The sequence below is a fragment of the Pongo pygmaeus genome, chromosome 14 (genome assembly GCF_028885625.2).
Source record: "Pongo pygmaeus isolate AG05252 chromosome 14, NHGRI_mPonPyg2-v2.0_pri, whole genome shotgun sequence".
In the NCBI taxonomy this organism is placed as follows: Eukaryota; Metazoa; Chordata; class Mammalia; order Primates; family Hominidae; genus Pongo; species Pongo pygmaeus.
Window position 1 is genome coordinate 25,802,754 of NC_072387.2, and position 22,118 is coordinate 25,824,871.

Genomic DNA, 22,118 nt, shown 5'->3' on the forward strand with positions numbered 1-22,118 from the left:
AGCTTGGACAACATAGTGAGACCCCATCTCTATTTAAAACAAATAAACAAACAAACAAACACTCAAAATGGTTAGAAGTTAATGAGGATTATTTTCACGGGTATTCCAAAAATAGTATACATTGGCATCATTGAGAGTCTGCAAGTATTCCTAGTGTCATCCCACAAGAACGCACCTTCTGTTCTAGTCACTGCTCATATGCCATTTTGTTTCACAGGAATAGTATATAAAAATTTAATATATTACAAAATTGACATCAAAAATCAGAAACAGAAGGGAGAGTTACTAAATACACAGTGATGGGGCTGCTGACCATCTAAAATAACTTAAATCCTTAATTTTCATTGGTGTATCTCAAATTTCAAGCATGCCATCTCTTTTCACACGGAGAAAAAAGCCCATAACACTTGAAGGTTAACTTAATATATACTTATTTTAATATTTTTTATATTTTTATCAACATAAAATAGGTAAATATAGTTCACATACAATAATAAATGCTAAAACATTTACAAATTAAAATAAACATAAAACCAATAAAATGGAAATTAACCATCATTAACATAACAAATAATGCTGTTTTGCTCAAACGAAGTAGACCACAGTATTTGGTTTAATAGCAAAAAGCTGTAGTTTCAGATCCCATTGTGTAAACTGAGTAGTTTTATTTTAATAATAATGTTGAGAATGCTTGTTCACATAAGTATCTTATTCAAACTGGTATTGATCAATTCAAGCCTTTCTTTCCTCTTTCAAGGTAATTAGAACATAATATTTTTTTTCTTTCGAGACTGACTCTCGCTCTGTTGCTCAGGGTGGAGTGCAGTGGTGCAGTCTCAGCTCACTGCAATCTCTGCCTTCTGGGTTCAAGCAATTCTCCTGCCTCAGCCTCCTGAGTAGCTGGGACTACAGGTGTGTGCCACCACACCTGGCTAATTTTTGTATTTTTAGTAAAGATGAGGTTTTGCCATGTTGGCCAGGCTGGTCTTGAACTTCTGACCTCAATTGATCTACCCGCCTGGGCCTCCCAAAGTTCTGGGATTACAGACGTGAGCCATTGCGCCCGGCCAAGAACAGAATATTAACCAAACCCGTCAAATGACAGTCATTAAATGCCAATTTTTAAATAGGTGTAAATCGATAGATTTTGAAGATTAACAATTACCTATTGTTAATCTTCATTGCCTAATGAAGTCACTGCCTAATGATGATTGAATTTAATTAGTTTTAGATTTAGAATGGAAACATTCTTTGCTATTTATTTGCTATCATACTTATTGTTAAGGAACTGCTGCAAGTTACACTGTAGAGGAAACTTACAACACAATAGTACTGACTATTGCAGGACAGATGTTTTCTGAGTAATGTAAGATTCTGATCATCATGCCAAAAAACAAATCAGGTATATTACGTGTACAACAATAGCACACCATCATTTTTCTCATTTTCATATAATCTGCGTTCTGCAGCATCAATAGCTTTATTTTTTTTCAGATCAGATTTTAATTTTGAGTACTTAACACTATTGTTGATGTGCATTTCACTTTCTTCATGTTTACTAAGAATATGTGATAAATGTTGCCAATCTTTGCACCCATTTTCATTTTTCAGTTGATTTTTTCCTTCCCCAAAGAGTTTGCAATACAGACAAAACACAGAATCTTTTGAGGTCGAATAAAGTAACCAGGATCTAGTGGTTTTTTCGCCATTTGGAAGAATCCGTGTATAATAAGTTTCTGAAAACTTCCTCCCTGTATTATCTTTTGGAAAGTTAAAATTTCTTACTTGAGGCGGAACATTTTCAACAAGAGTGTCCCGTTGTTTAATATTCAAAATTCGGGGCCACGTACCTGGATCTGCGGAAAGCACAACTGGTACAATGCAGTCTTCAAAATTTTTCTCTTCCAGTTGCTCTTGAAATATATCAGCTATGGTTGATGTGGAAGAAGGAGGTAAATTCACATTCTCTTGGATCAGTAATGTATCCGTGCCACATTCTACTGAAAGCTGTAGCTGTGAAGTCTTTTCCTTTTTTTCTGGGATTCCCTCTATTTTTTTCAAAAGTGTATTTGACGATCCACAGAATTGTTTCTCATTTTCTTCTCTAAAAGCATTCCTTTTTCTATTTTCTGATGCTGTTAATTTTTTTGATTTTGTTTCCATCATCTGAGGACAAAGAGGATTACAATTTTATTTTAGGTTAAACTTTTAAAAATTAATGTATATTCAAATGCTCAATAAGCACATGCCCATCATTAGGCATCAAAGAAATGCCAATCAAAAAGACGACGGTCGGGTGCGGTGGTTCATGCCTGTAATCCCAGCACTTTGGGAGGCCAAGGTGGATGGATCATTTGAGGTCAGGAGTTCGAGAACAAGTCTGGGCAACATGGTGAAACCCTGTCTCTACTAAAAATACAAAAATTAGCCGGGCCATAGTGGCATGCACCTGTAATCCCAGCTACTCTGGAGGCTGAGGCAGGAGAATCGCTTGAACCCAGGAGGCGGAGGTTGAGCTGAGCTGAGATCGCGCCACTGCACTCCAGTCTGGGTGACAGAGTGAGACCCTGTCCCAAAAGAAGAAGAAGGAAAAAAAAAGGTGACAAGTCCCAAAAGAAGAAGAAGAAGAAAAAAAAGGTGACAACATACCACTTCATATCCAAGAGGATGGCTATAATAGAGAATGAGGCTGGGTGTGGTGACTCATGCCTATAATCCCAGCACTTTGGGAGGCCGAGGCGGGTGGATCAGTTGAGGTCAGGGGTTTGAAACCAGCCTGGCAAATATGGCAAAACCCCGTCTCTGCTAAAAATACAAAATTTAGCTGGGCGTGGTGGGGCAGGTACTGGCAATCCCAGCTACTCTGGAGACTGAGACACAAGAGACCTCACTTGAACCCTGGAGTCGGAGGTGGCAGTGAGCTGAGATCATGCCACTGTACTCCAGCCTGGACAACAGAGCAAGAGTCCATGCTTAAAAAAAAAAAAAAAAAATAGAGAACTAAAATCTTGACAAAAATGTGGAGAAAATGGAACCTCTCTAAGATCCTGGTGGGAAATGTAAAGTGGTGTAGCCACTTTTGAAAACTGTCTGGCTCAAAAAAACAAAAAACAAAAAAATAAATTAGATGGGTGTGGTGGCAGGCGCCTGTAATCCAAACTACTCAGGAGGCTGAGGCAGGAGAATTGCTTGAATCTGGGAGGCAGAGGTTGCAGCCAGCTGAGATCATGCTACTGCACACCAGCCCAGGCAACAGTGCGAGACTCCGTCTCAAAAAACAAAAAACAAAAAAATAAAAACTGGAAGTTTGTCAAAATTTAAAGAGTTACCCTATGACCCAGCAATTCCACTCCAAGGTATATACCCAAAAGAAATAAAAATATATGGACACACAGGCCAGGCATGGTGGCTCACGTCTGTAATCTCAGCACTTTGGGAGGCCGAGGTGGGGGGATCACGAGGTCAGGAGTTCAAGACCGGCCTAACCAAGATGGTGAAAACCCGATTCTACTAAAAATACAAAAATTAGCAGGGCATGGTGGCGGGCGCCTGTAATCCCAGCTACTCGGGAGGCTGAGGCAGAACATTGCTTGAACACGGGAGACAGAGGTTGCAGTGAGCCAAGATCTCACCACTGCACTCCAGCCTGGGCGACAGGAGCGAGACTCCGTCTCATTAAAAAACAAACAAACAAACAAAAAAAACTGTGTCCACACAAAAACTTAGACCCAAATGTTCATGGTAGTATTACTCATAATAGCCAAAAAGTAGAAACAACTCAAATGTCCCATCACAGATGAAAGAATAGATAAAAATACAGTATTACCCATGCAATGGATAAAAACAAATGAAGTACTGATGTATGCTGCAACATGGGAAAAAACTGAAAATAGTATGACACATGAATAAACTAGTTGCGAAGTACTTGTGTGATTCTATTTATGTGAAATGTTACAGAAGAGGCAAATTTATAGGCAGAAGATAGACTAACAGTTGCCTAGAACTTTGGAGGAGCTGGAGTTGAAAGGATGTTGAAAGGAGTTAATAGATGGGGGTTTATTTTGGGGATGATGAAAATGTTCTAAGATTGGTGAATTTTAAGGTATGTTAATTACATCTCAATAAAGTGGTTATAAAAATTAATATGAAAGTCACTAAAATTTAACAGCAATTAACTTTAATGGTGAAATTTCCATAAATAATCCCTTCAATACATGGGCTCAAACACACACAAATATGGAGAGCTCTAATTCAGGTATACATAATACTTTGTTCATCAATTATTAATGATAAGTGATTACTTTTTAAATAGGTCATAAATACTTTGGGATTTAAAGTGAGAACTAAGCATACTATTTTAGTCCACTAATACAAAGAACATTTTTAAAATTTGATTTTAATTGAAACAATGTGCTTAAAAAGCAGCTCCTTGCTCAAAAACAGACCATTTAGATGTTGCTAGATTAACACTGTAAATTCAAAGTAGTATGTATGTTTATTAACATTGTTAGATGAGGTCACCATATCTGTCAGAAATTTAATTTTTATTTTGTTTTTGAACATTTTACTACCATTTACTGAAATATGTTGTAATAAAGACACATTACCTATTTTGGTGTCAATAAAATTATAATAAAAAAACTAAAAAGATTTAACATAATAAAGATGTATAAAATGTGGGCCGGGCGCAGTGGCTCACGCCTGTAATCCCAGCACTTTGGGAGGCTGAGGCGGGCGGATCACGAGGTCAGGAGATCGAGACCACGGTGAAACCCCGTCTCTACTAAAAATACAAAAAGTTAGCCGGGCGTAGTGGTGGGCGCCTGTAGTCCCAGCTACTCGGGAGGCTGAGGCAGGAGAATGGCGTGAACCTGGGAGGCGGAGATTGCAGTGAGCCGAGATTGCGCCACTGCACTCTAGCCTGGGCGATAGAGCCAGACTCCGTCTCAAAAAAAAAAAAAAGACGTATAAAAAATGTGAATGGCATCCTATTAGCTATACACAACACAACTTGAGTACCATATGCAATGCAGTGAAAGAAAATAAAAATGGACTTGTTCTGTTTCATTCTGAAAGTAATGTGGCAGCTTTAAAGTAAAAAATGCAGAGGTGTGGGCCAGGTGCAGTGGCTCACACCTGTAATCCCAGGACTTTGGGAGGCCAAGGCGGATCACCTGAGGTCAGGAGTTCAAGACCAGCCTGGCCAACATGGTGAAACCCTGTTTCTACTAAGAATACAAAAATTAGCCAGGCGTGGTGGCGCGCACCTGTAATCCCAGCTACTCAGGAGGCTGAGGCAGGAGAATCACTTGAACCTGGGAGGTGGAGATTGCAGTGAGCTGAGATTGTGGCCATTGCACTCCAGCCCGGGAGACAGAGTGAGACTCTGTCTCCAATCAATCAATCAATGCAGAGATGTGATATGATCCAATAAATAAATGCAGAGATGTGACATGATCAAATTTGTACTTTGGAAAGATTGCTCTAATTGTATTATGAATTCCCAACCTTATGTAAGGAAGGAAGAGGCACAGAGATCAGTCAAGAAACTATAGTAGTAATTCTGGCAAAAGACGATGTTAGCTATGTCTAGGATTATAGCAGTAGAGATAGGAGTTGAGAAGTGCTCAGGAAGTAGAATTTGGATTAGTTGGTAATTGATGGGTTCTAGGGGCTAAGGAAGAAAGAAGAGTAAACAATGACCCTAAGTTTCTGAATGGGCATTTGGGTAGATGGTGGCTTCATTTACTGATATGGGAAACAAAGGAAACCAGGTTTAGAGGTTCAGTTTTCAACACAATGAGTTTGAGTTTCAATGATGGATGGCATATAAGGCGGTGGTCCCCTAAGAGTATAATGGAGCTGAAAAATTCCTATCACCTAGCCAAGTGTGGTGGCACATGCCTGCAGTCCCAGCTACTCAGGAGGCTAAGGTGGGAGGATCACTTGAGCTGGAAGTTGCAGTGAGCAGAGCTCAAGCCACTGCACTCCAGCCTGGGTGACAGAGGGAGAAACCCTGTCTCAAACAAACAAAACAAAACAAAAAAACCAGATACATTTAGTATAAAACACCAACTAGTCATGCCAGGTTAATTAAAACAAATAGGAGTCCCCTACCACCTCTACCCATTTCCCCTTTACCAGAAGCTAACCACTTACAACCTTTTAAAATAAAAATAAAACAATTTTTTAAATATATACCATTAAAAAAATATATATTTTTTGAGATAGTCTTGCTCTGTCATTCAGGCTGGAGTGCAGTGATGAAATCAAGGTTCACTCACTTGCAGCCGTGACCTCCCAGGCTCAAGCGATCCTCCGAGCTCAGCCTCCCAAGTAGCTGGGACCACAGGGACATGCCACACCAGCTAATTTTAAAGTTTTTTTTGTAGAGACGGGGGTCTCACCATGTTGCTGAGGTTGGTCTTGAACTCCTGGGCTCAAGCAATCCTCTTGCCTCAACTTCCCAAAGTGCTGGGATTACAGACATAAGCCATTATGCCTGGCAAAAAATTTTTTTGAGATAAGGCCTTGCTTTATTGCCCAGGAGGAGTACGGTGGCTATTCACAGGTATGATCCTAGTGCACTGTAGCCTCAAACGCCTGGGCTCAAGTGACCCTCTCACCTCAGTCTTTCTAGTAGCTAGTATTGTAGGTGCACACCACCATGCCCAGCACTTACATAACTTTTCTAGCTGATTCTTCGGTTATTTATTTCCAAATCTCAAAGTTACTTGTTTGTATCACTATTTACTGACTTTTTTTTCCTCCCAGCTTTAGGTATCATCAATTGACTTCTCAATGAGGAAGATGAAAATTTTGCTTTCCTTCCTCTTACCATGCTCACCATACACACTCAACACCCATCCACTTATCTTTAGTTGCAGGATTTCTTGGACAAGATGATTATTTGTTGTGAGGAACTGTGCTGTGCACTGCAGATGTTTAGCAGCACCTCTGGACTCTATCCACTAGAGTCCAGCAGCACCCCTCAGGTGTGAGTCACAAATGTTTCTAGACATTGCCAAATGTCCCCATGGGGACAAAAATCATCCCTGACTGAGAAGCACTGGCTTAGATCAAGATTCTATCTTTACATTTTATTACGTGTATGTTATTCAGCAATAAGCTACTAAGTGCAAGATTTCGGTTTTTTTCTTATGGTGTTCATATATTACTAAGGCTTTCTGTGTTGGCCTTTTCAGAAGGCTGTCACTTATCACTTGAAAATACTCATGTGTTTGGGGTGGAGTGGGGAAGCACATTTATAAGATATAAAACATTCTGATTATACAGAAATATTATGCCTATATTTGGCAACTATTAATTAATTTATTTTTTTTGAGACAGGGTCTTACTCTGTTGCTCAGGCTGAAGTGCAGTGACGTGATCTCGGCTCACTGCAACCTCTGCCTCCTGGGCTCAAGTGATCCTCCCACCTCAGCTTTCCAAGTACCTGGGACTACTGGTATGAACCACCATGCCTGGCTAATATATAATTTTTGAGACAGTCTCACACTGTCACCCAGGCTGGACTGCAGTGGCGCCATCTCGGCTCACTGCAACCTCCGCCTCCCAGGTTCAAGCGATTCTCCTGCCTCAGCCACCCAAGCAGCTGGGACTACAGGTATGTGTCACCACATCTGGCTAATTTTTTGTAGAGACAGGGGCTCACCATGTTGCCCAGGCTGGTCTCAAATTCCTGAGCTCAAGCGATCCACTCACCTCAGCCTCCACAGGCATGAGACACCTCGCCCGGCCTTTGCCAACTGTTTATGAGTTACTTTTTCTTTTTTTTTTTTGAGACAGAGTCTCGCACTGTCCCCCAGGCTGGAGTGCAGTGGCGTGATCTCAGCTCACTGCAAGCTCCACCTCCCGAGTTCTCGCCATTCTCCTGTCTCAGCCTCCAGGGTAGTTGGGACTACAGGTGCCTGCCACCACGCCCGGCTAATTTTTTGTATTTTTAGCAGAGACGGGGTTTCACCGTGTTAGCCAGGATGGTCTTGATCTCCTGACCCGCCTTGGCCTTCCAAAGTGCTGGGATTACAGGCGTGAGCCACCACGCCCAGCCTATTTTTTTTTTTTTTTTTTTGAGACAGGGTCTTGCTCTGTCACCCAGGCTGGAGTGCAATGTCATGATCACAGTTCACTGCAGTCTTGACTTCCCAAGCTCAGGCCATCCTTTCACCTCAGGCTCGCAAACAGCTGGGACTACAGCCATGTGTCACCATGCCTGCTAATTTTTTATTTGTTGTAGAGATGGGGTCTCACTATGTTGCCCAGGCTGCTCTCCAATTCCTGGGCTCAAGCAATCCTCTTGCCTCTGCCTCCCAAAGTACTGGGGTTACAGGTGTGAGCCACTGTGACCCACTGAGGTACTCTGTATTACTGAAATACACATGGTAGAATGAGCACTTTATTCTAGGGATCAGAGTAGCAAGCAAGTTATTTAAGAAAATCTAGGCCAGGCGTGGTAGCTCACGCCTGTATTCTCAACACTTTGGGAGCCGAGGCAGGCATATTACCTGAAGTCGGGAGTTCAAGACCAGTCTGGCCAACATGATGAAACCCCGTTCGTCTCTACCAAAAATACAAAAATTAGCAGGGCATGGTGATGTGCACCTGTAATCCCAGCACTTGGGAGGCTGAGGCAGGAGAATCGCTTGAAGCTGGGAGGCGGAGGTTGTAGTGAGCTGAGATCGTCCAGCCTGGGTGACAGAGCAAGACTCTGTCTCAAAAAAAAAAAAAAAAAAAAAACCAAAAACCATATGTATAGGTGTATGTCTGCCTAGTTTGACTATGCATATTTCTTCTTTTGTTTTTAAGATGGAGTCTTTCTCTGTCACCCAGGCTAGAGTACAGTGGTGTGATCTCGGCTCACTGCAACCTCCGCCTCCCAGGTTCAAGCAATTCTCCTGCCTCAGCCTCCTGAGTAGCTGGGATTACAGGAGTTCACCACCACAGCCTGGCTAACTTTTTGTATTTTTTGTAGAAACGGAGTTTCACCATGTTGGCCAGGCTGGTCTCGAACTTCTGACCTCAGGTGATCTGCCTCCCTTGGCCTCCTAAAGTGCTGGAATTACAGGCATGAGGCACCCTGCCTGGCTTATTTCTTCATTTTTACCTCCTCTTTTGGTGCCTATTTAGTAGTAAAAAATGTATAATCTATGTGTAATTCTTATGCTTTTTGGAGGATAAGCATCATTGTATTTCTCTGAAGCTTATGAGCTCACAACTTTTCACTTAGCAAGAACTCAGACACAGGTAAATCATCCTTTTTGTTGTTGTTGTTGTTGTTGAGACAGAGTCTTGCTCTGTTGCCCAGGCTGGAGTGCAGTGGCATGATCTCGGCCCACTGCAACCTCCACCTCCCGGGTTCAAGTGATTCTCTTTCCTCAGCCTTCTGAGTAGTTGGGATTACAGGCACACAACACCACGCCCGGTTAATTTTTGCCTTTTTAGTAGAGACAGGGTTTCACTACGTCGGCCAGGCTGGTCTCGAACTCCTGAACTCAAGTGATCCACCCGCCTGGGCCTCCCAATGTGCATGGATTACAGACGTGAGCCACCACACCCGGCCTAAATCATCCATTTAAGAAATAAAAAAGGCTTGGAAAATATTAAGACTTAATATAGTTTTTATTTCCAAATTAGAAGGTCACTAGGTTACTTTTGTCATGTAACTGTCTTTGAAAAGACAACTTACAATATTAAGTCTTTTTAAATTTTGTTTTGTTAGAGATAGTCTCATACTGTTGCCCAGGGTGGAGTGTAATGGTGCAATCATAGCTCACTCACCTCAGTCTCCTGAGGAGCTAGAACTACAAGTGTACAACTACCATATCTGGCTAATTGAAAAAATTGTTTTGTAGAGATGGGGTCTCCCTATGTTGCCCATGCTGGTCTCCAACTCCTGGACTAGTGCTATCCTCCCATCTTGGCCTCCTAAAGTGCTAGGATTATAGGCATGAGCCACCGTGCCTGGACCTTTCTATTTGTTAATGTTCATTGTGTTCTTCTATAAACCAAAAGCTTTCTTAAATATTAGATGCAATATATGCAAAGAAAAAATAATTTAACATAAATAAGGTTTTCTTGCAAAAATAAACAGAAAAGTCAACTATGGGTATCCACTGTTTCTCCTGTTCAATAAAAGCCTAGCAATTCAGGGTTACCTTCCCTTGAAGCTAACCAATTAAATTCTCATCCAGTGAAATAGGGGTTAAGAATATTTCCAGTTTTACATTATGATCTATCTTAATTTTTGTGTATGCAATGAAAAGGGGTCAAGGCTCATTTTTTCCACACAAATAAAAAATTATTTCAGCCTAGTTTGTTAAAAAATCTTGTTTTTCCCATCAGAATAATTTGGTACCTTCTTCAAAATTCAAATATGTGGTTCTATTTCTGGACTATCTTCTATTTCACTGATCTCTGTTAGCCCATTTGTTTATATACCAAACCATACTGCCTTGATTATTGTAGCATTTTAATGTCTTAAAATCAGGAAGTTGATAATTCTTTAACCCACATCTAACACCATATACAACATTAATTCAAAATGAATCACAGGCCTAAAAATAAAAGCTAAAACTGAAAAGATTCTAGAAGAAAATGTAGGAAAATATCTTTGTAATTTTGGTGGGCAAAGATTCCTTAAATACACAAAAACTATTAATCATAAGAGAAGCAAATAATAAATAGGACTTTATAAAAACTAAAATCTTGTACTTTTCAAAAGCAACATTAGGAAAACAAAACAAAACATTAGAAAATGAAAAGACAAATCAGTCTGAAAGAAAATCTTCTGGCCAGGCACAATGGCTCATGCCTATAATCCCAGTACTTTGAGAAGCTGAGGTGGGAGTACTGCTTGTACCCAGGAGTTCGAGACCAGCCTGGGCAACATAGTGAGACCCATCTGTATTTTCTTTTTCTTTTTTTTGAGACAGAGCGTTGCTCTTTGTTGCCCAGGCTGGAGTGCAATGGCGCAATCTCCACTCAGGGCAACCTCCACCTCCCAGGTTCAAGTGATTCTCCTGCCTCAGCCTCCCAGGTAGCTGGGATTACAGGCGCCAGCCACCATGCCTGGCTTATTTTTTTGTATTTAGTAGAGACGGGGTTTTGCCACATTGGTCAGGCTGGTCTCCAACTCCTGACCTTAGGTGATCCATCCACCTTGGCCTCCCAAAGTGCTGGGATTACAGGCATGAGCCACCACATCCAGCCTATTTTTTCTTTTTTAAAAAAAAAGAAGAAAAAAAAATTTTTCCAAATGCATTTATTTTATAAAATACATGTATCCAGAATAATACAAAGAACTCCTATATTTCAGTAACAAAAAGAATTCAGTAAAAAATGGGCTGAAGACCTGATAGATAAAACAGACACTACCACATTTTAATTTTTTTTTTTTTAGTAGAGACGGGTCTGGCTATGTTGACCAGGCTGGTCTTGAACTCCTGGCCTCAGCTGATTCTCCCACCTGGGCCTCCCAAAGTGCTGGGATTACAGGCGTGAAGCACCTCACCTGGCTCCAAATTTTGGTCAGAATGTAGAGCAACTAGAATTATCAAGTGCTTAGTGGGAGTGCTAAATGGTACAGAAGAAAAATTAGTCTTTTAAATTCATCCAGGAGTAACCTTTTTCTTTTTTTTGAGACAGAGTCTTGCTCTGTCACCCAGGCTGGAATGCAGTGGCATGATCTCGGCTTTGCAACCTCTGCCTACCAGGTTCAAGTGATTCCTATGCCTCAGCTTCCCAAGTAGCTGGGATTACAGACAGACAACACCTCGCCTGGCTAGTTTTTGTATTTTTAGTAGAGAGGGGGTTTTGTCATGTTGTCCAGGCTGGTTTCAAAATCCTGGCCCCAGGTGATCTGCCTGCCTTGGCCAAAGTGCTGGGATTACAAGTGTGAGCCACTGTGCCTGATCATTTTCTTTCTTTCTATTTTTTTTGAGACAGGCTTTCGCTCTGTTGCCTAGTTGGAGTGCAGTGGTACAATCATAGTTCAGTGTAGCCTCAATCTCCCAGGTTCAAGCAATACTTATGCCTCAGCTTCCAAAGTAGCTGAGACTACAGGCACATGCCATCATGCCTGCGGCTAATTCTAAAAAATTTTTAGTAGAGATTAGGTCTCACTATGCTGCCCAGGATGGTCTCAAGCTCCTGAGCCCAAGCAATCCTCCCGCCTCAGCCTCCCAAAATGATGGAATTACACGAGTGAGGCACTGCACCCAGCCCAAAGTAAACTTTTAAAACAAGCTTACAACAATCTATAGACTTGAATATTTGAGATGGGACAAACCAATAACAGAATGACAAAATGGAATTAAATGAGATTCTAAGATAAATCTGGTTCATGTAAGCTGTAAGGGTGAAGCTACTATATATTTGATCATTTAAAGCTCATGAAAAAGAATTACCTGTTTATATTCGTTAATACAACTTTGGCAGCAAAATCTCTTCTGCTGACCTCCAAACACCAGGATGTTGTTTCCAGTACTCTTACTAGGCATGTACTCTCCACAGTGTTCACAGCAGTTCATTATTAGACCATTGGCCAATCTGTACTTATTAAAGCAATGGTTACTGCACAGTTTATGTGTTACATTATTTACGCTGACTTCATGGCGAATCTAAAAGAAAAACCAGAATTCATTAACTAAGATATAGGAACCAGATTAGCATAGCAAGCAATGAGATAACTAGTTTCTGCAACAGAAGCAAAGAGTCCCTAATCATATCTCAGAGGAAGATATACCCAGGGAAAAGATTTTTTTTTTTTCTGAGATAGAGTCTCACTCTGTCACTCAGGCTGGAGTGCAGTGGCACAATCTCGGCTCACTGCAACCTCTGCCTCCCATGTTCAAGCGATTCTCCTGCCTCAGCCTCCCAAGTAGCTGGGCGCCCGCCACCACGCCCAGCTAATTTTTGTATTTTTAGTACAGACAGGGTTTCACCATGTTGGCCAGGCTGGTATCGAACTCCTGACCTCAAGTGATCTGCCCGTCTTGGCCTCCCAACATACTGGGATTACAGGCATGAGCCACCATGCCTAGCTGGGAAAAGATTTTTAAAAAGCATATTTTTTTTCCTTTATTTGTAAGATCACTTTGATTTCACAAAAGAGGACAAGATTCATAGGAAAGCAATAAAATCAATAATAACTTCCCTAAAGACATTTAATAACAACAGATAATGAATTTTTTTTTTTTTTTTTTTGAGACAAGTTCTTGCTATGTTGTCCTGGGCTCAAATTCCTGGTCTCAAGCCAAGCCCTCTACTCATGCCTCCTGAGTAGCCCAGATTACAGGCTTGCAGCACCACACCTGGCTTTGGTTTAGAAGATTTTGACATGACCTGCTTAAAAGAAATGGGTCAAAAATCTTTTTTTTTTTTGATAGTGTCTCCTGCTCTATCACCCTGGCTGGAAAGCGGTGGTACAATCGTAGCTCACTCCACCTCAAACTCCTGGACTCCAGTGATTGTCCTGTCTCAGCCTCCTAAGCAGTTGGGATTATATGTGTGAGTCACTCATCAACAAGGATCAACAATTTTTAGATAGTATTGTAAGTAAAGTTCACTACCCTAGAACATTTGTGGAGGGAGCTAAGGGAATCAATATTATCTGTATTCAGGATGGTGTCTGTATAACCAGAAGCAGGGTAGTTCTCACTATGGTAACTGAGATAAAATCATGTCCTTGATATGCATGACTCAGGGGTAACCAACACCAAATTTAGTTACCAAAGACTTTTATAAAGTGAGGACTGCCTGCATGCATGTTTCTTCTCTTCTAGGAAATGGGAAGACTGCAATATCACTGAATGTTAAGCAAACAGCATACATTCACTCCACTTGTTCCATGTGTTCTTGTACCGGGATCTGTTGCTTTCTAATTTTAACTTTTAGATTCAGGGAATACATGTGCAGGTTTATCAGATGGGTATGTTGTTTTTGTTTTTTTTCTTTCTTTCTTTTTTTGAGACAGAGTCTTGCTCTATCGCCCAGGCTGGAGTACAGTGGCGCGATCACGGCTCACTGCAGCCTCTGCCTCCCTGGTTCAAGCGATTCTCCTGCCTTGGCCTCCCAAGTAGCTTGTGCCACCACACCCGGCTAATTTTTGTATTTTTAGTAGAGATGGGGTTTCGCCCTGTTGGCCAGGTTGGTCTCGAACTCCTGACTTCAAGATATCCACCTGCCTCGGCCTCCCAAAGTGCTGGGATTACAGATGTGAGCCACCACGTCCGGCCCCAAGGGGTAGTTTTCCAGCCCTTGACCCTCAACTCGAGACTACGTTTTTATTTAATGTCATCAGTAAAAGAGCAAAATCCACCATAAAACAATTGCCTTGTTTATGAGCACAGCAATTCCATAGAAACAGATGTGTACTTTCCATGCTATGCAAATGGAATTTTATTTATAAAATATCCCATAAGATAGTTCTAACATATCCTTATTCTTCCTTTTAGCTTGTTATACATCCAGAACATGTGCATTATGTAGATGAAAGAGTACATAATAGCACTTAAAAGTTAAAATTATCACTGTTAGCCTAAACAACAACTTAGGTATAAAAATCCAGACCTCTGCTAATTTACTACAAATTGTACATCTTGACTTATTAAAAATTCCTTTTTTAAGATTCCGGTTGTTTTCACAGGGAGACAAACAAGATGTACTACAAAATTCTTGGAAGGATTTGCTTGATTCTACTGGAAGAACAACATTAGCCTTCTTTGTAGATGCATCTCTGAAACAGAAGGGATAGACACATAATTTAAGAACACTGAATTTTAATACAAGTCAAATATATTAATAATTGCCATTTTTCATTTTCTCATGATTTAATACTAGAAATCAAATATAACTTTTAGATGCAGCACATCCACTTTTGGCTTTATTGCCAAGAGTTCTTAAATGATATAGAAAGAGAAGAGTCAGAGATAAAAATCTTTTGTAGCACAAGAACCTTGCCACAAGTTCTTAAGATTTTTAGATGCATTCAAAAATGCTGGTAATAGGCTGGGCACAGTAGCTCACACCTGTAATTCCAGCACTTTGGGAGGCTGAAGTGGGCAGATCACTTGAGGTCAGGAGTTTGAGACCAGCCTGGCCAACATGATGAAACCCTGTCTCTACTAAAAATACAAAAAATTAGCTGGGCGTGGTGGCGGGCACCTGTAATCCCAGCTACTCGGGAGGCTGAGGCAGGAGAATCGCTTGAACCTGGGAGGTGGAAGTTGCGGTGAGTGGAAATCATGCCACTGCACTCCAGCCTGGGCAACAGAGTGAGACTCCGTCTCAAAAACAAACCAACAAACAAAAATGCTGGTAATAAATTCATAGAACTAAGGTGTAAAATGGGGGAGGAGGGCAGGCAAATGTAGTAGCAGGGAGGGGGCAATTGATTTCCAAACCTATGTTCCATTTTTCTGCCAAGAGTAAATACAGCACATACGAGTCCACAGCTTGGATATTTTCTAGGAGCTCAAGCTCAATAAACTTGAAGACACTCCTACAACAATTCTACCCATAAATCTATCCAGCTCTGCAATTATATTGAGTACTTATTTATACCATTAGTATTCAACTACGTGGAGAAATGTTGAAAGGTACTGCTTACTTTTTACATATTATACTTCGTGTGTTTTGAGTACGTTTATGAGAGAAGGAAGAAAGGCAGGTGGTAGAGCAAAAGAGGTGAGCTGATCCTTTTCGTTGATAAGCTGTCTGTCCCTTCTGTAAAGGCTTTTTGCAATTTGCACAAGTGATTTTAGCTCGTTTAGTAAGTTGTTGTTGGGCTGTAGGCTGGAAATTCTGCTTACGAAGTAAGGCCACTGGTGATAAAGAATCCACCCCTGGCTGTTTCTGATTACGGGGAAATGAAGCTGACTGGGAGATCCAAGAATCTTAAAAATGAAACAAGAAAAAAATCATGGAACAAATCAAAATGTACATCAGAAAAATAACTTGCATTTTCATTTAAGAGTTTAAGAGACAAGTGAGGCAGGCGTATAAACATGTGGTTAAGGCCAAACACTCTTGATGCACAATCCCAGGGGAACTATCCACTTTGTATCTCAAGTGAATGATACTCCACTGTGACAACAATAATAATAACGTACATGTTGGCGTCTGGAATTGTGTAATGTGGTAGCCATCGGCTCTTAAGTCAGACTCCAGGTTCAAAGATCTCCTGAGTGTCATATTATACAAATATACTAATTGATGATACCTAACTCATCAGAGTGCTATGAAGAACACATGAGATAAAAGTAATGCCTGGCACACAGGCACACTAAAAAAAATTAGCCACTTTTTTTTTTTTGAGACAGAATCTCGCTCTTTCTCCCAGACCGGAGTGCAATGGCACAATTTCAGTTCACTGCAACCTCTGCCCCCCAGGTTCAAGCGATTTTCCTGCCTCAGCCTCCCGAGTAGCTGGGATTACAGGTGCACGCCACCACGCCCAGCTAAATTTTTTTTTTCTATTTTTAGTAGAGAGGGTGTTTCACTATGTTGGCCAGGCTGGTCACGGACTCCTGGCCTCAAGTAATCCACCTGCCTCAGCCTCCCAAAGTGCTGGCATTACAGGCGTGAGCCACCACTCCCAGCCTAATCACATCTGTCTAATCATACCACTAAACAATCAATCCATCTCCATGTATTTCAAGTAAATTGTAGACATTAGTACACTTACTTTCAAAATACTTTAGACGTAGTAGTTTAATATAAATCTATTATTATTTCCCAGCCTTCTAAAATATTACTTATCAGGCATTAATATAGATTGTGGATTACTCAGGAAAGACTCAGCTTTCCTAACCTTACATAGCAGCTGCAGTATCATAAATTACTGTTAGCTTCAAAAGGTACAGTATTACTTATAGGTGAGATGCTTCTCAAACTTTATTGTGCATATTAAATCACTTGGGAATCTTGTTTAAATGGAGATTCTAAGTTAGTAGGTCTGAGAAGAAATCTGATACTCTGCATTTCTAACTAACTCTCAGATGACGGTGAAGCTTTGAGAAACAAGGTCCTATAATAAAGAATTATTTTGTAATCTATCTTCAAAAACAGCTTTGGACAGGTGAGGTGACTCATGCCTATAATCCCAGCACTTTGGGAGGCTAAGGTGGGAGGATCACTTGAGGCCAGAGGTTTAAGACTCAGCCTAGGCAGGGTGCAATGGCTCATGCCTGTAATTCCAGCACTTTGGGATGCTGGAAGCCAGTGAGTTTGAAACCAGCCTAGGTAACAAGGCAAAACCCCATCTCTACAAAAATAAAATTAGCTGGGTGTGGTGGAGCTCGCTTGCAGTCCCAGCTTCTTACTCTGTTGCCCAGTCTGAAGTGCAGTGGCATGATCACAGCTTACTACAGCCTTGAACTCCTGGGCTCAAGCGATCCTCCCATCTCAGCTTCTTGAGTAGCTGGGACAACAGGCACATGCCATTACACCTGGCTAATTTTTTTATTTTTTGTAGAGGCAAGGTCTCACTATGTTGCCCAGGCTGGTCTTAAACTCCTGGACTCAAGCGATCTTCCTGCCTGGCTCTCCCAAAGTGCTAAAATTACAGGCATGAACCACCACATCTGGCCACTTTTTTTTTAAAATTTTTTGAGACGGAGTCTCGCTCTGTCACCCAGGCTGGAGTGCAGTGGTGCAGTCTTGGCTCACTGCAAGCTCCACCTCCCAGGTTCACGCCATTCTCCTGCCTCAAGCCTCCCGAGCAGCTGGGACTACAAGTGCCCGCCACCACGCCCGGCTAATTTTTTGTATTTTTAGTAGAGACAGGGTTTCACCATATTAGTCAGGATGGTCTTGAACTCCTGACCTCATGATCCACCCACCTTGGCCCCCCAAAGTGCTGGGATTACAGGCCTAAGCCACCGTGCCCAGCCCACCTGGCCACTTTTTACTTTTTTTTTTTTTTGAGAGAGAGTCTTGCACTGTCGCCCGGGCTGGAGTGCAGTGGCACGCTCACTGCAACCTCCGCCTCCCAGGTTCAAGGGATTCTCCTTGCCTCAGCCTCCCAAGTAGCTGGGATTACAGGAGCATGCCATCATGCCTAGCTAATTTTTGTATTTTTAGTAGAGACGGGGTTTCACCATGTTGGTCAGGCTGGTCTTGAACTCCTGACCTCGTGATCTGCCCGCCTCAGCCTCCCAAAGTGCTGGGATTACAGGCTTGAGCCACCGGGCCTGGCCTATTTTTATATGAAAAATTACAACAATCTGTGAGGCTCTGGATGATGTTAGTATTTTAATCCATAGGTTGGAAGGCAGTTTTTATCAGTACTCCTGTTTGTGGGTCCTCAGTGTCTACTGAAAACTCCATTTAGCTTCTCTGCAGCCTTTTCTGGAATTGAACACATATTCCAATAGGGAAAAACAGCCCCAATTCTTCTCTCAGATCTTGAAACCTTAGTTTTTCCATTTGTTATTTGTAGCTCTTGATGTCTTTAAACAGATACTTTATACATTTTGTCATTTTTTCCGTAATTACTCTCAGCAAGAGGGACAGGACTTACCTAGGTATCAGAAATGAAACTCCCTAGAGTCAGTATCATGGTCAGAAATGTTTATAATGCAACAAAAATACAAAAGATGTAAGAGCAAATTCTAAGTTTAGGTATTTTCTCTCATGAGCTTTTTTTTTTTTTTCTACTGTTTATACAAAAGTATGTGGGAACTGGAGAACTTTCACTGAAACATAGTGTACCCTAAAAGTTAAAGAAAGAATTAAATGGTCCTTTCTAACAAATATGATCCTAATTTTTTTTTCTTTTTTGAGACAGAGTCTTCCTCTGCTGCCCAGGCTGGAGTACAGTGGCGTGATCTCAGCTCACTGCAAGCTCTGCCTCCTGGGTTCGCGCCATTCTCCTGCCTCAGCCTCCCGAGTAGCTGGGACTACACGCATCCACCACCACGCCCGGCTAATTTTTGTATTTTTAGTAGAGATGGGGTTTCACCGTGTTAGCCAGGATGGTCTCGATCTCCTGACCTCGTGATCTGCCCGCCTTGGCCTTCCAAAGTGCTGGGATTACAGGCGTGAGCCACCGCGCCTGGCCAATCCTGTTTTCATAAAACAGAATGCAGTTTTACGTGTACTTTATGAAGAGCCAGTTGTTTTGGTTTTCCTTTTGGTGCTGCCAGCTTCCGCCAACCCACCTACCCCATGGGCTGGCCAGACCCTTTCCCGCACGGGGCTGTCAAGAGCCAGTTTTATATGATGAAATTTAAACCCATAAGCCCTAAATTTAAATAGAATTCAACTCCAGAAATCTTTGCCCGTTTTTTTTCTCTTGTACTAGAAAACCTTCAATTTATCTACGTGGAAAATACACAGCAACTAAAGTAACACATTCTGGAGGAACTTTGACTTCAAACAACATAATATAATCAATGTCATCTTATTCTTAAAGCTTCCTGGTGAAACCTAATTTGTTGTACTAATGCTGACAGCAAGTAAAAAGAAAATTTAAGGTTAATACTAAAAACAGACTTCTTTTATCTATGCTATTTCAAGTTAAAGAGTAAAAATAGCAACAACTACAAAAAGACTATCCTTTTGACAAATGACTTAACCTTTTTTTTTTTTTTTTTTAATTAAAAAAAAAAAGGTTTTTTGGCCGAGCGCGGTGGCTCACACCTGTAATCCCAACACTTTGGGAGGCCAAGGCAGGCGATCACCTGAGGTCAGGAGTTCGGGCCAGCCTGGCCAACATGGCGAAATCCCATCTCTACTAAAAGTACAAAAATTAGCTGGGCATGGTGGCAGCTACTCGGGAGGCTGAGGCAGCAGAATTGCTTGAATCCGGGATGCAGAGGTTGCAGTGAGCCAAGATCGTGCCACTGCACTCCGGCCTGGGAGATAAGAGCCAAACTCCATCTCAAAAAAAAAAAAAAGAAAAGTTTTTTTACATGGACATGGAGTTTCGTTACGTTGCCCAATCTGGTCTCAAATTTCTGGGATCAAGCAATCCTCCTGCATCGGCCTCCCAAAGTGCTGCAATTACAGGCATGAGCCACTGCATCCAGCAGATTTAACAGTTTTTTTTTTCTTTTTTGAGATAAAGAGTCTCACTCCGTCACCCAGGCTGGAGTGCGATCTCGGCTCACTGCAACCTCCGCCTCCCAGGTTGAAGTGATTCTCGTGTCTCAGCCTCCCAAGTAGCTGGGATTACAGGCATGCGCCACCATGCCCAGCTAATTTTTGTATTTTTAGCAGAGACAGGGTTTTGCCATGTTGGCCAGGCTGGTCTTGAACTCCTGGCCTGAAGTGATCCACCCATCTTGTTCTCCTAAAGTGCTGGGATTACAGGGATGAGCCACCGTACCTGGCCCAACTTAACCTTTAAGAAAGCTTTAGTGGCCGGGTACGGTGGCTCACGCCTGTAATGCCAGCACTTCGGGAGGATGAGGCAGGCAGATCACGAGGTCAGGAGATCGAGACCATCCTGGCTAACATGGTGAAACCCCATCTCTATTAAAAATACAAAAAATTAGCCAGGTGTGGTGGCACGCGCCTGTAGTCCCAGCTACTCGGGAGGCTGAGGCAGAAGAATCACTTGAACCCAAGAGGTAGAGGTTGCAGTGAGCCGAGATTGCGCCACTGCACTCCAGCAAAAAAAAAAAAAAAATATATATATATATATAGCAAGGCTTTTAGTTTCCATGAAAGAGCTTTTATTTATATAAGATGGAATTCATGCTTATATAAACATGAATGACATCTAAAACAAGCAATAAATATCTAAAATGTAAGAAATTATTATAAAACAAAGAGTGAAAGAAATAAACAGGCATGGTGTGGTGGCTCATGCCTATAATCCCAGCACTTGGGACGCCAAAGCAGGTGGATGGCTTGAGCTCACAAGTTCGAGACCAGTCCGGGCAACATGGAGAAACCCTGTCTCTACAAAAAATACAAAAATTAGCTGGGCACAGTGGCACACGCCTGTAATCCCAGCTACTAGGGAGGCTGAGGTGGGAGAATGGCTTGAACCTGGGAGGCGGAGGTTGCAGTAAGCTGAGATTGCGCTATTGCACTCTGTCCTGGGTGACGGAGTGAGACTCCGTCTCAAAAAAAAATTAAAAAATTAGCTAGGTGTGGTGGTGTATGCATACCTGTAATCCTAGCTACTTGGGAGGCTGAGGTGGGTGGATGGCTTGAGCCTGGGAGGTGGAAGTTACAGTGAGCCGAGAATGTGCCACTGCACTCCAGCCTGAGCGAAAGAGCCAGACCTTGTTTCAAAAAATAAATAAGTATAAGTAGACTCAAAAGGATGATTTTCAATGGACATTATTTCAAAGTCTTTGACACCTTCATTGCTTTTAACACAACCTAGAGATTGCAAGTGTTCCATGTTGTCTCAGGTTTAATTATTAATAAGACATGTACATAGTAATAAATGGGTGACGGATGTGAATTTGAGAAAATTCATTAAAAATTTCAAATATATTTGTCAATGGTCAATGACATGCAAATTATGATGATACCACCTTTCAGTTTAGCAAGCTTTAAATAATAACACCTACTGTTAAGGAGTGTTTACAGTATAGAAAAAGAACTCTTTTTTTTTGAGATGGAGTTTCGCTCTTGTTGCCAGGCTGGAGTGCAGTGGCGCAATATCGGCTCACTGCAATCTCTGCCTCCGGGGTTCAAGCCACTCTCCTGCTTCAGCCTCCTGAGCAGCTGGGATTACAGGTGGCTGTCACCACGCCAAGCAAATTTTTTGTATTTTTAGCAGAGACGGGGTTTCATCACGTTGGCCAGGCGGGTCTGAAACTCCTGACCTCAAGTGATCCACCCGCTTCGGCCTCCCAAAGTGCTGAGATTATAGGCGTCAGCCATCGCACCCCGCTGAAACTCTTATGCTGCAAGAAAAGTAACACAATTTGGTGGTAGGGGGAATTTTGTATTAACCATCACATGCTTTAAAAATATGTTGACATCTTGAATGCAAATCTACTTCTAAAAACTCTTCAAGAAAATAAGGGTGCCAAACTTAGAGATGTTTATGAGAAACAGTTTGTAATTGCAAACAGTAGAAACTACCCCAAATAAACTACTAAATGACATATAAACATTAACAGATAATTATA

General features: G+C 41.7%; 1 protein-coding gene across 15 annotated transcripts in view; it reads right to left on the reverse strand.

Annotated features, from left to right (window-relative positions):
• Positions 1 to 204: 204 nt before the first annotated feature.
• The window catches only part of ZMYM5 (zinc finger MYM-type containing 5), a 41,199-nt gene continuing 19,285 nt past the window's right edge, over positions 205 to 22,118 (reverse strand). For 7 of the 15 annotated variants that reach the window (XM_054447217.2, XM_054447214.2, XM_054447218.2 and 4 more), the window contains 4 exons: positions 15,629 to 15,914; positions 14,590 to 14,755; positions 12,426 to 12,638; positions 205 to 2,166 (listed from right to left, as the gene is read on the reverse strand). In XM_054447217.2, coding sequence (XP_054303192.2) covers positions 1,408 to 2,166; positions 12,426 to 12,638; positions 14,590 to 14,755; positions 15,629 to 15,914 — 1,424 coding nt within the window. In that variant the 3' untranslated portion in view covers positions 205 to 1,407. Of the gene's footprint in view, positions 2,167 to 12,425; positions 12,639 to 14,468; positions 14,756 to 15,628; positions 15,915 to 22,118 lie in introns of those variants that run through there. The other 8 variants (XR_010123478.1, XR_010123479.1, XR_008493460.2 and 5 more) reach the window with 6 other exon arrangements.